The 14,538-nt window shown below is 36.8% G+C and overlaps 1 protein-coding gene across 7 annotated transcripts in view; it reads left to right on the top strand.

Moving 5' to 3' along the window:
• Window positions 1–14,538, top strand: part of LOC127867912 (protein couch potato-like) — a 127,315-nt gene that overhangs the window by 1,078 nt on the left and 111,699 nt on the right. For 6 of the 7 annotated variants that reach the window (XM_052409420.1, XM_052409422.1, XM_052409426.1 and 3 more), the window contains exon 2: window positions 419–669. In XM_052409420.1, coding sequence (XP_052265380.1) covers window positions 529–669 — 141 coding nt within the window. In that variant the 5' untranslated portion in view covers window positions 419–528. Of the gene's footprint in view, window positions 1–8; window positions 670–14,538 lie in introns of those variants that run through there. The other variant, XM_052409418.1, reaches the window with a different exon arrangement.

Genomic DNA, 14,538 nt, shown 5'->3' with positions numbered 1-14,538 from the left:
TAATTTATTATAATTATTTCTATCTAATTTATTGGTGTTCAATTGATATTAAAACACGTATTGTGCACGTATCATATATAATTTTTATTGATATTTTTGTCAGAAGTGTACGTATGTCTAGAAGAATCGTAACATAGTTCATTTTTATTAAAGAAAAATATCTGTGGTAATATTAGGATTGTAATATCTGTGTACAATCAGAGTTTAAGAGATTTTGCGATCGCGAATATGAACGTGTAGTGGGTTGTTTTGATTTCAACATAGTTAAGAACTTTGCGGAGAAATACTAAGCGAGAAGTTTGTGTCTGTAAAGTTTATAAGTTCTGACATAAGATTTGTTAAGGTTTAGTAACGTATCTTAATTGCTATACAACCGGACTACCTAGTTAACCCATATATTTCCCTATACACTAACCAGAAGAGCGCCCGGAAACGAGACACCCAAAGCAACTTTTCGAAGACGGTCGCATTAGATACGTCAACACATATCAACAACACAAGATACTCTAAAAACACAAAACGAAGAACATGTACAACGGAGAGCTGAACACGACGGTTGTGACCGGAAACGGAAGTCCCCTAGGCTCGAGTGGGCAACCCAGCCCACTGAACTCTGAACATGGGATGCATCAGGGGCTGGATTCGGTGAATTCTGGCGGAGAGGATGAGGTACGTGGACTCGGAGCTTATTGTAGCCGCGCTCTGGGAAAACTATGCGAAACGCACGTGCGTTAAGTGCAGCTGCTGTACCAGATTAGCCTGTGTAGTCCAAACAGGCTAATCAGGGACAACTCTTTCCGCTTGTATGAAATTTTTCGTTTATTGACAATGTCTTCTATCGAATATTAAATTAAGGCGGATAGGGTTGTCCCTGATCAGTTTGTGCGGACTGCACTGGCTAATCTGGGATGAGACTAAACGCAGATGCATTAAGATAAGTTATCCCAGAACCAGGCATTTTTATTCTATATCTATCGCCATATACCGACAACAGCAACTCATCAAATATGTTTACATTCTTGTTGCTTTCCCTAAAATAAAAGTAGCTCCTAACTATGCCGTTTCTCCAAGCGCTATTTCGTCCCTAAATTAGAAGGCTACGCAGGCCTCCTCAAAACCCATGTGAACTGGATTATTTCTAACATATTTAATGCCCTGACTGTGTTTTATGCTTGAAGGACAACATTTGCCATACATCCTTTTTTCATATTGCTACAAATATTTATAAAATCTTGGTACACTGGTTGGACTTTAACCCATTTATGCCTAGCGTCCTGAAAAAGGCCTTGGCAACAACGTAGACCCAGATGAGACGCCGCATAATGCGGCGTCTCATCAGGTTCTACACGGTTTGCTTAAACGAAATTCTGTAAGAAATATTCTAAAAATAGAAATAAATATACCAGACATCCCTAATTTTGGAAATAACTTGATCCAATTAAGAAGGATGGGAGAGTCCACTAGGCATAAATGGGTTAATATATATGCTTGCAATGAATGGGTTGGTAAATCCTCGGTGAGATGACGTCCATCACGACAATAAATCCGTGCACTCTGCGTTTGCTCTTAACCCTTTGCATGCTGGGAAATTTGTCGTCTGCTAAAATGTCATCTGCTGAATTTCTAAAATTTGCATTTTCTTCGATTATTTTTCAAAGAATACTATCAGAATAGCAAACAGTTTGGATCCTGATGAGACGCCACGTTTTGTGGCGTCTCATCTGGATCAAAACCGTTTGCAAAGGCCTTCAAAATTTGGTTCCAGCACTGAAAGAGTTAAGAAAAACTTAATGAAAGTAATGTGTATTCATAGAATGTACACTAAACGATCTTTTTGCACTTCAAAAACAACCAAGCAAGCGTATGTGATTCAAAGACTCGTATTATGAAAGTCATGGTATAAATGTTCATCCACATTTATGTTATCGTCATCAACCATGTTCGTATTATGAAAGACATGGTATAAATGCACATCCACATTTATGTAATCGTCAGCAACCATGTTCGTATTATGAAAGACATGGTATAAATGCACATCCACATTTATGTAATCGTCATCAACCATGTTCGTAATATGAAAGACATGGTATAAATGCACATCCACATTTATGTAATCGTCATCAACCATGTTCGTATTATGAAAGACATGGTATAAATGCTCATCCACATTTATGTAATCGTAATCAACCGTGCTCGTCAACGTGTGTGTCCGTTATAGGTGTTCGGCACAATACAGTTTTGTTATAACTTTTTGCTCGATGAAGGCGATAGTTTTGTTAACCCATGTATGCCTAGCGTCTAGAAAAAAGCCTTGGCAAACAGAGTAGACCCAAATGAGACGCCGCATGATGCGGCGTCTCATCGGGGTCTGCGCTGTTTGCTTAAAGAATTTCTGTAAGAAATATTCAAAATAAAGAAATAAATATACTAGACATCCATAATTTTGGAAATAAATTGATCCAATTTAGAAGGATGGGAGAGTCCACTAGGCATAAATGGGTTAACTTACCAACGTTGGTAGTTCACTGATAGAAACAATTTGAAGAAATGTCTTCAGTACATGTATGTATGTAATTATTTTAATACTCCTTGTGTCATGCGTACTACTGCAGTTGAACATGTTCGTGTTTTCTTTTGCAATGCCAGATTTAAATACCAATACATCGGACATTTAAATATCAATTGAAATCTTCATACTGGTTTGGAACAACAATTTCTATAAAAGGCAACATAAAAACATTGCTTAAAATTAAAAAAAATGTTTCATGCAGAATGCACTGAAATCGTGCATTTGAACATAATATGTATTAAAATCAACATTTTTTTTATAAATCGGATTATGTATAATTTCAAGTTGATGAACATTTCATACAATTTCTAAATTCATTATTAGGCAACGAACTGAACCCATTAATGCCTAGCGTCTAGAAAAAAGGCCTTGGCAAACAGCGTAGACCCAGATGAGACGCCGCATGATGCGGCATCTCATCGGGGTCTGCGCTGTTTGCTGAAAGGAATTTCTGTAAGAAATATTCTAAATATAGAAATAAATATACAAGACATCCTTAATTTTGGAAATAAATTGATCCAATTTACAAGGATAGGGGAGTCCACTATGCATAAATGGGTGAATGCTAAAACGCAAACTGTTATTATTCACACCCACACTATAACGCTCTTTAGAAATGTAGTTCAAGACAATATCTAATGCATAATTTATTTATCGCTTATGGGCGTTTTCAATATGTATTTTGATGTTTGCAATAGATTTTCAAAGCAAACGGTTATGTACTCTGGATGAGCAAAACTGTGTTTATCTTGAGTTTTTGCTTGTAATTGTATCATTTTATTAACATTAATTTAACGATAATTGCCAACGGTTTCGGGCCTCACAAAGTTTGACAAGCATAGATGATGGTATAAGTTTCCCAATTAGCTTGTTAGTGGTCAAGTATTTCATACAAGAAGGTTTATTCTTTAGCATTGGTCGTCTAATCCCCGATTAGGCGTAATACATAGGACCCCGGTGAACTCGCAGTGCGACTCGAGCAGACCCAGTTTAACTAATGTGTGTTTCATGCTATCAGATCTACCCTTCAATGTACCCCCTTAAACCTTAAAGTATTATTGTTGTTGATTCTCTTTGTACTAGTTAGAGTAAAAAAACAAAGTTTACAAGCAATAATAAATTCGCAATAACAAACTTTCTTGCTCATTTACGTTAGAATGCGCGTGGTATATGAATGCAATGACCTTTTTTAAATAAGTGTCAGGAAAAGGTATAAACATCTATCTGACCATCCTTACTTCAACGGCAATATTTGCAAACACTTTAATTTGACCACATATGAGGATGTATTTTTTAAATACTTTTTTTGTGTGCTTGTTGTTTGGTTTGTTTGTAATCAATTTTGTCATTTTGTCTGTGCGGACTGCACGGGCTTATCTTTACGCACATGCATTAAACCCCCTTTTCACAGAGCACGGCTCAATTTAAATTATTGTTATCACTGGCGCAGCCAGAGGCACATATTAGCAGAGGCAGTCTAATGTTGAGTGTGTGTGTGTGGGGGGGGGGGTGGGTGGACATGAAATGACGCATAATAATTACTGTATTAATGCATATCTGTATATTAATACCGCTACTGCACTTAAGCCGCCAATCCATCCAAATGAGCGTTTAAAAAATTGGATATCCGTTGTATGTTTGAATCAGTAAGGATGAGTTAATTAACAACACCGGCAATTGTTCGTATGCGTCCAATTTTGAAACCGGCATTGTGGCAATAACAGAATATAATCATCGTGTTCTATACATATACCTGTATTTTCATAAAAGCATTATTGTGTTTATATTAAAATATGAATAATTGCAAATTATGCATTTGAGGGCAAGTTTTATTTATGAATCCATTGATATCGCGATGCTCACACAACGCTTTATTTCATTCATATACGCAATATGATTATACTAATTTTAATAAGTTTGAACGTTTTAAAGACGGCTGGCACACCTATTAAAATTGATAATAATTCGACCCATGCCATTTAGTCTAAATGTAACCAAAACATTTCAGAATCCGTTAATGTAAGCCGAGGTAGATGCTTCGTTGTGCCTCGGTATTGCTACGACGCTGGTATTTCATAATCAACATAAGATGTACAGGGGCAGCATTAGGTTTAAACATTAAACTTATGTGCATGATTTGACGTATCATCAATTAAAAATGACTCATTAAACAAAGGTGTGGGATTCTATACAAGCAGTTCGAACTACGTCACACCTTAACTATCATTCGCTCACGTTAAAGGTACATGTATAAATGTATAAACCCTTTAAAGGGGCCTTTTCACAGATTTTGGCATTTTTTTAACTTATTCATTAAATGCTTTATATTGATAAATGTAAACATTGGATCATAAAAGCTCCAGTAAAAAATCAAGAAAAAAATTTAAAAAAGGAAAAGAACATTGCTCGGAGCAGGTTTCGAACCAGTGACCCCTGGAGTCCTGCCAGAGTCCTGAAGTAAAAACGCTTTAGCCTACTGAGCTATTCCGCCGAGTACACATTCTTGACGTATTTTATACCTTATATAAGCAATCTTCGTAGTTTCACAAAATTTAACGACAAAAACAGAACTCTCCAAATTATTCAATCGTTTCGCGTTGCAACGCTTTATAATTTTTAGGTTTTAAAATCGTCAAAAGATGTATATAATGGCTATATTAGAGCATGGTTAATGTTCAGTATTACTGTTTCCTCACAAATATCATAACTAAAACGAAAACTTACGAATCTGAAACAACTTTTTTCAATTTTGTCAATTTACCAAAGCGTGAAAAGATCCCTTTAATACATCACTATTCATTTTACTATTCAAAGTATACATGCCTTCTGGCAGTTTTCAAAACTTGCACAATGTTGTATATTAATTCGTCGCCCTAAACCACGATATAAATTTCGCATTCAGTAGTCGCTCTTAAACCGAATTTTACGTTTCAACTTCAAATCGAGTTATCAACCGCATATAATCATATATGATAAGGTTTGAAGTATGATAAATTAACTGAACGGACTTTGGAAAATGCATGATTGGGCGTTTGAACGTCTTTATCATGTCAGGTCTGGCTTAAAATAAGCCTTCAGTAGCCCAATAACGTGTACTGTAAATATTTATTATATTTTGCGTGTTTGCAAGGTTGTTCAAATAACGGTCGTGTCGATGCAAAAACACACGTATTGTGTGTTTCTCGTGAGCATCGAGTGGACCTTTATCGAAACCGTCGTCGTGCTCATCATCAGCACCGCCATCTTAATTATTTCGATCGTCATGACCATCGCCACCATCATGAGCTCGATCGTTATATTAATCACCATCATCATCGCCATAGTCTTCATCAAAATCATCATCGGTGCTTATTGTTTTCCTTATAATAAGTATGATCAAAAATTATCATCACGTATATCACCGTTATCATTAAAATAGTCGTTTCGTTAATCGAATCAAGTTCTTCGTCAATGTCATTATCAATTAATTCATCAAAACCTTTTTTTCAATTTTTACATCCATTGTTAATATTATTAGCCATGGACTTAGCTCATCGACATCGTGATCACGATCCCACATACACATCTTTAGGACGCCAACATGTTAATGTAAATTAGCCAAGCTCTGGGAAAACGGGGCGTAATGCACGTGCGTTCGTGTAGTACGCACAGGCTTATCATGGACGATACTTTCCGCTTTAAAAAATGTTTTCCCTTTAAATGAAATATTTTCTTAACAGTTAAGACGGAAAGTGTCGTCCCTAGTTCGCCTGTGCGGACTGCGAAGGCTAATCTAAAACGATATTTTACGCCCAATTTTTCCTAAATTTGTCCATCAATGTGTCAAATGAAATTCATAAATTGTGTGTCAGTATATTTTGATAATAGACTAATCGTTATCTGCGATCCATAGTCGTATTCCGTTTTCAGTGTTATCGTGGCTGAAATAAGAAAATCGCGTTAATTTCCATAAATTATTTTTGAACAATTAATAGCTTAAACCTCTTTCAAATTCTTAAATAGGAACCATGCTCTCAACAATTGATGTCATTTGTATGATGTTTATAGTTGGTTTTCTGAATATCGACAAAAACTTTTGTTCGGAACGTATTTATAACAGACTGGCGTTCAATTCCATTTTTTCAGTCCGAGATGGTATTGTATTAAAATTCAATTATGCGTATGTTCCATTCAAAATGCTCGACAGGAATATTATTATGTCTGGCATAGATTGTATTTTGCGTGAAATTTTAAAGATTACTCCGTGTAGAGGATTGAAAGAATTCTTATTCGAAGTTCTAGTATATTTCAAATACAGTTATTTTATGTCCCATGTTTTGTATCATACATGCCATGTTTTGTATTATACACTTCATGTCTCGTATAATACAGTTTATGTTTTATATTATATATAACATGCTTGTATTATACACTAAATGTTTTGGTATTGTGCACCTCATGTCTTGCTTTATACACTTTATGCTTTATATAATACAAGTCATGTTTTGCACCTACGCGTTGTGTTTTCAAACTCTCTTTTACTGCTACCGCACGCGCGTATACAGGTGCATTTTAATATTAATTGATCAAGCGTCACATCAAACAGATATAATGCAGTGTATATGTCTAATACTTGCATTTCATTCCGATGTCATATGGATCGATAATCCTGTATAACATGCATTTGCAAACAGTTGAAGATTTAATTGATATTGACAATCAGAGGGCAAACTGGTACACATGTGGTTTGCTTCAAATCAAGGGTAAAGAACCGTCTTATATTTTTTCGTTATCATGGTTATTTTCTCGTCACCGCGTAGTTATCATCATAATGATAATAATCATCATCATCACCACCACCACAATACTTATCATCAGTGTAATCATCATCTTCGTATTTCAAGTGTATCTTCTGATTCTCCTTATCGTGGCCCATTTATCTCGTCAACAGCATCGTCATCGTAATCGCAATCATCAACAGCGTCGTCGTCTACATCTTCGTATGATTATGACTATTATTATCGTTATTCTCATCTTCATCTAAATCATTATCATTATCATCATCGCAATCATTACTTCATCATCACCGTAGTCGTTATCAGCACAACGAGCACCATCTTCATCATCAGTAGCAACAATTTAACGACAAAAGTTAAAACAGGTCTTAAATAAAGCCACACCGTGTTTCCATTACTCGGCAATATTTGGACTGTATTGCATTTAAAACTGTTCGTTTCTTAACAATAAACTTGCAGGACGATTGTTTATCGAATTTCACTTTTCAATCTCTATATGCGGCGGTTTAACCTTCAAAAAACACATTTTCAAATGCAATTAAGCTATCAGAATCAATTACAGTATTTTAAAATTTAAAATAACTTTGGCAGAATTGTCAATGTATTGGACATTTCACAAATATAGGAATATGGAAACAGTATTGATTTAAATGTAAAGTGCACGAAGATGGCTTATTCCCCGCGCCCGCGAAAAATGTCCCCTCAGCAACTTCATATACGTGCATTAAAAAATGTTAGTTTGACGTTTATAAATATGTATTTTATCTAAGCATCAAGTCAGTAAATATGCATGATATTGTTTTTATCGCGTTACTTTGTTTTTTAATTAATTGTTTGCTAACGACGGTAAACCTGAGTCTTGATTGTTTTTGTCTTGATTGTTTTACCTGTTTTATTTGCGTTGAACGTCCAGTGTCAACTCTCAGATTCTAAGTATATTTACCAAAGGAAGCGACCGTTGAGAATTAACAGGAGTCGCGCTCTGAGAAAACCGAGCTTAATGCATATGCGTGAAGATTCGTCCCAGAGTGGTATGTGCAGTCCGCACAGGCTAATCAGGAACAACACTTTCCGCTTTCATGGAATGTGTCGTTTAAAGAAATTATTTTCTAAACAAAATTCCAGTTTAGGCGGAAAGTGTCGTCCCAGATTTGCCTGTGCGGACTGTGCATACTTATTTAATACGACACTTTGCGCACTAATCCCCGTTTTCAAAGAGCGCGGCTCACCATCTAAATCAGAACGATGTCCCCTCCCGCGCCACCGAGGTGTCTCTTAGCCTGGCAAAGCGAGATGTTCAATGAATTATTAATAAGCTGATGTCCGATCTTGAGTTTACTGGTTCTTTCGTTGGGTCGTCAGATTGTTACACCATTTCAATTTTCATTTCTCGCGCACGGATGTTTGGCTTTGTCGTTAGATTCCGCGAAATGTATGACCAATTCCTCATAAACATGTTTTCTTAATGACATTCACACGTATATATTATTTACATAAATCGAGTCAAACATTAGCCATAAAGCGTTAGAATGCATGCTCATTTGATATACACCACAAGTCATTGTCCCGATACACGACAAATTTTGAATGAAACAAACCTAGGGTGTTTATCATTTAATTAACACCCTATGGAATTGTCTTAATATCAAAAAGAGAAACTTAGACATTTGAAAACATCAAAAGTTACCGTCTTGATATAAGAAAAATGGAAAACGTAGTCATTTGATACACATGATAAGTCATTATCTTGATATAAAATAGGGAAATTAAGCAGTGTTTTTTCACCATTTTTGGAATGGGCCGCTTCCCTTTGAATTGGGAAAATTCGTGGTGTTTTGACTAAAATTATGAAATTAGTGATGTTGCTGTTTTGCTAAAAGATGCTTCGAATTGAGAATAGAAGTGTTTTTCAGTATTATTTTTAATAAGGTTGTACTGATTTGGCTGGATGGGAGATGAACAAAATGTTGAAATCTTAAAAAAATTATATATATATATATAAATATATATATATATTATATGTTTTGTTTTTGTGGAAACCTTGAATTGGGAATGGGGCCGAATACCGGAACTGATTTTTAATGAACAAACAACAACAGCACTGCTAAGTCATTTGATACTTATGTCATAGTCTTGATATACCAAAAATTAAAGCAAAACCAAACAACGTCTTCTCAGGTATCATTAACACAAATCGTTGATCGTTTATCAACGTTTGAAATTTTTATATCAATTTGCCCCCTATATCTATGCTTTCGTATCTACAAACACCGATAAATATCCGAAAACTTAACTTCTCTTAAGAAGTGAAATACAGTACACAATAGTGCTTTATAGTTTTTAACACATTTTCAATTTTACTTGTCATTGTCTAAAGCTAAGCTGCAACATCGTTTATCGAAAGCTTTCCTAAGCTATTGATACGTCCTTCTTGCTTTAAAGGCAGACAATTATAAAACACGATGGGTGATTTCTACTAGACTTGGGTAATTGGCTATTTAAGACAAGCAAGAAGGTCGCTTTTCGATAATGGTAGTATGTTTCCCGACTTTAAGACTTTTGTGTGTTTTTTCTGCTACGTTCTTGTGAAACAACCTCTGTATTTGTAAATCAATTTGTATTGAACTTGTTCTATTACACGCTTTCCCATTTGCGGCGCACTGTTTTTTTTTAAGTATGTAAAACCTGTGAAGTGTCCGAGTTTATTGCTCTATTAGCAAATTTCTGTCTCATAATGTTCAAGCTTATATATAGTTTTCAAAGTGTCATTGTCAATTGATTGTTGTTGTTTTTATCTACTACGTTTCTTCAATCTCTCAAATAGTGTAGATTTTTCCACGGTTCATTGTCTATTCGAGTTATCAGTAGCAAAAACCATCCAATTGCAGTTAAAATCTTACTTTGATCGCTAACATTGCCGGCATATATTTTAAAATGATGAAGATTTGCAATCGTTCTTATGTAACTATGTGTAAAAACATGCATTTTTGCAACTAAATCTGAATTTAACCCATTTAAGCCTAGCGTCCTGAAAAAAAGGACATTGCAAACAGCGTAGACCCAGATGAGACGCCGCATAATGCGGCGTCTCATCTGGGTCTGCGCTGTTTGCTTAAAGGAATTTCTGTAAGAAATATTCTAAAAATAGAAATAAATATACCAGATACCTCTAATTTTGGAAATAAATTGATCCAATTTAGAAGGATGGGAGAGTCCACTAGGCATTAATGGGTTAAAGCGCTTATTTAGTGTGCTGTTGAAGTGCAGTATTAACACAAACGACAAATGTATAAGACTACTTTTCCGAAATCCCCAAGACATATTAATTAAAAAAACTACTACATGCACTATCGCCGAATCATCCTCTTTATCATCGCAATATCCACCACCACCACCACCACCACCACTACTGCGACTTCTGAAACTATTCGCCTATAACGAAATCAAACTAGTTCTACATCCCGCCTATAACTGGCCGCTTGAGTCTCGCTCGGAGAAAACTAGCTTAATGCTCGTGCGGAAAGTGTCGTCCGTGATTAGCCTGTGCAGTCCGCACAGGAATGACACTTTCCGCATTGATGGGATTTTTGTTTACAGGAACCCTCTTCTCAATAAATATTCAATGCAGGCAGAAAGAGTCTCGCCTGAATAGCATACTACATAGGCTAAAATGGGACGACATTTTACGCACACGCATTAAGCCCCTTTTTGTTAAAAAGCGAGGCTCATTAAAATATTCAGTGTAGATATTTAAAGCGCAATATGTTCCTTTAGCCCAAACACTTTGCATGCACGTGAATCTGCCATTACAAGAGGGACGAAACTGGAGATAGAGGGAGGAAACTGGAGATAGAGGGAGGAAACTGGAGATAGAGGGAGGAAACTGGAGATAGAGGGAGGAAACTGGAGATAGAGGGAGGAAACTGGAGATACCGATCGGCGATTTAAGTACAGCAAGTTTTTAGGGCTACTTAAAAGCAACTCCCATCATTTTGGGGAGGGGAGAGAAATGTTTCATATCCCATGCTCATGAAAAACGTAACAATTGTCCGGAGATTAGCCAGTAAGCCATTTAGTGTTAACCCATTTATGCCGAGTGGACTCTCCCATCCTTCTTAATTGGATCAATTTATTTCCAAAATAAGGGATGTCTAGTATATTTATTTCTATATTTAGCATATTACTTACTGAAATTCCTTTAAGCAAACAGCGCAGACCCAGATGAGACGCCGCATCATGCGGCGTCTCATCTGGGTCTACGCTGTGTCTCATCTGGGTCTACGCTGTTTGCAACGTCCTTTTTCAGGACGCTAGGCATAAATGGGTTAATGTTAATGGTTAATGTTTAACGAAACAGTTCTATGATTGCTTGGACAATGACAAACAAGCGCTCATTGTTAACACAAAAAAAAACTGCAGCGTTTATTATAAAATTAGTTTTCAAATGAATAAGACATTTTAGGCCAGTACTGGTAACATAAAACAAGCATTTTTTCGTCTTGTTTACGTTAGTTCATTGCAGTAGAAGTGATTATCAAACGTCACCTAAACATAATCCACTATCTAATACATATGTTATAAAACATCTTGCTAGACGCCCGCATATATCGGACCGAGTCTATCGATGATAAAAATTACTCATCGCTTACGATAAAAAAAATGCATATCAATATTTATAAAAAAAACCGTAGCAAAAATCGCACTCGCGTACCCTCGGATTAATGATTTCCCAAGTTGCGATAATACCCGCAGATCTCTGTGCGATGCCTTTAATATAAATCGACGCTTCAGAAATACTGGAGATGTCAGTTAATATCACTTGATTTCAGTCTTTCAAACGTCGATGTATTGGCGCGCTGTTTGCTCTTCGATTACGGTAATTGGTTTATCAGATATGTGAAGGCGCATCCCAGGTTTGGGCCGTCAGATTTGGACGGTAAGTTTGGGATTGAATTCGTTTAAGTTTTGATACATAGATATGATTGCGATATAAGTGATTTGAAATTGATATGAGTGTAAAGTCGTAGGTGTATGATTGCACCACATATACTCTTATACATGTATAAGAGCGAATGATCAAAGGCCGCGTTCTGAGAAAACGTAGCTGCATGCATGTGCGTAAACGTTCGTCCCAGACTAGCATGAGCAGTCCGCACTGGCTAATCGTAGACGACACTTTTCATTGTTATGGAATTTTTCATTTACGCGAAGTCTCTTCTAAACGAAAATCCAGTTTATGAAGTGTCGTCCCTGATTAGCCTGTGTGGATTGAACAGGCTAATCCGGAACAACATTTTAAGCACTTGCATTAAACCCTGTTGTCCCCTATCGAGAATGTTAAGCCTTGGTTGTATGTGTGCACCACGTATGAACTACTGCATGTATCAGAGCGAATTATGTAATGCAATTCTATGTGAAGACCTTTGTCTCGCTGTTCAATTTAAGCTACGTTATCTGGCAAGTGGTTACTGGACTGGTGTCGAGTTGTTCCTGTCATTCAAAGCCCTAGGGGTGCTTTCGTGTGTCCTATATGGCAATTACTACATCGATAGGAATAATGGTCGTCATAGTCAGTCAACAGTAATATGCATTAACCCAATTATGCCTATTGGACTCTCCCATACTTCTAGATTGGATCAACTTATTTCCAAAATAAGGGAGGTCTAGTATATTTATTTCTATATTTAAAATATTTCTTACAAAAATTCCTTTAAGCAAACAGCGCAGACTCAAATGAGACGCCGCGTCTACGCTGTTTGCCAAGGCCTTGTTTCTAGACGCTAGGCATAAATGGGTTAAGCAAAACGATGCATCAGTCGCATCGATATTCGCCATTAGAATCGAAATCACCATCGTCATCAGCATGATCATCGTCATGATCTTCGTACTTGGTTTCGACAATTTACCATCATGCACGCAACATCTCATAACCAGATTCCTCTATACTGTACCGTTCATATATTCTTATTGTAGTTTTCCCAACTTATTGCGATTTCCATGCAAACCTTTCTAGCGCTAAGTACAAGAACAATTTATTTAGGTAAAGCATGAAAGAAATTATATAAATATTTATTCTTACACCTGATAAGCTGGAATCGGCTGGAGGAAATTACGCAGAGACGCATGGCGCACTTTGTAAAACGTGTGGAACGCCTGACATTTATTTCGATTCCAGAGATGTATTCGGTCAATTTACAATTATCTTTGTTGCTTTCGTAATTAATCGCAGTCGTTATAACGCGTATTGTATCTCCCCGCCGAAAGGCTTATTTGATGGCAATTCGTTTGAAGTATTTTGCAGTGTTATTTATGTCATGATTACGTGTACTTACTGATTGCATAAATAGAGTTTCATTATTCAAAGCAAAGTGGCGTATACTGCAATGCCTATTGACGTCGTGTTTTCTGTCTCTCTGTCTGTGCCTGCCTGCCTGCCTGCCTGTCTGTCTGTCTGTCTGTCTGTCTGTCTGTCTGTCTGTCTGTCTGTCTGTCTGTCTGTCTGTCTGTCTGTCTGTCTGTCTGTCTGTCTGTCTGTCTGTCTGCCTTCCTGTCTGTCTGTCTGTGTGCCTGCCTGTCTGTGTGCCTGCCTGTCTGTCTGTCTGTCTGCCTGCCTGCCTGCCTGCCTGTCTGTCTGTCTGTCTGTCTGTCTGTCTGTCTGTCTGTCTGTCTGTCTGTCTGTCTGTCTGTCTGTCTGTCTGTCTGCCTGTCTTATTCATGAGAGCTTTCAATGTCCTTCGTTCAATATTACAAAAGTAATGCCCAATTTGCAACTTAGATATTGTATAATGCCATGCTACATATTAGGTCATGAGGCGTCGGAGAGGGGGGTATTCTTCTTCACTATTGTGACACATTCCAAGTCTCTTGTTGTTTTCGTAGCGGCTTGATCGCATATTTCGCGGTAGAGCGTTTGAATTAACGATATAAGTATATAGTTCGAGAAACTAAAATTTTACCTTTTAGAGAATTACAAGTAGATTTCAACTTCTCCAAAAACACCGTATGGTCAGCTGTGGAATTATAAGTTTCTCCCAAGTTTCGTTTTGTATAAATATAATCCTCGTTCTGTGAAAACTGTGCGTTAAGTGTCGTTCCAAATTTGCCTGTGTAATTCGCACAGGCTAATCAGGGACGACACTTTCCGCTTATATTGTATTTTTCGTTTGAAGGAAATACAGTTTAGGTGGAAAGCTC

This window comes from Dreissena polymorpha, chromosome 2 (genome assembly GCF_020536995.1).
Source record: "Dreissena polymorpha isolate Duluth1 chromosome 2, UMN_Dpol_1.0, whole genome shotgun sequence".
Classification (NCBI taxonomy): domain Eukaryota; kingdom Metazoa; phylum Mollusca; class Bivalvia; order Myida; family Dreissenidae; genus Dreissena; species Dreissena polymorpha.
This window is presented reverse-complemented; position numbering and strand designations above follow the sequence as displayed.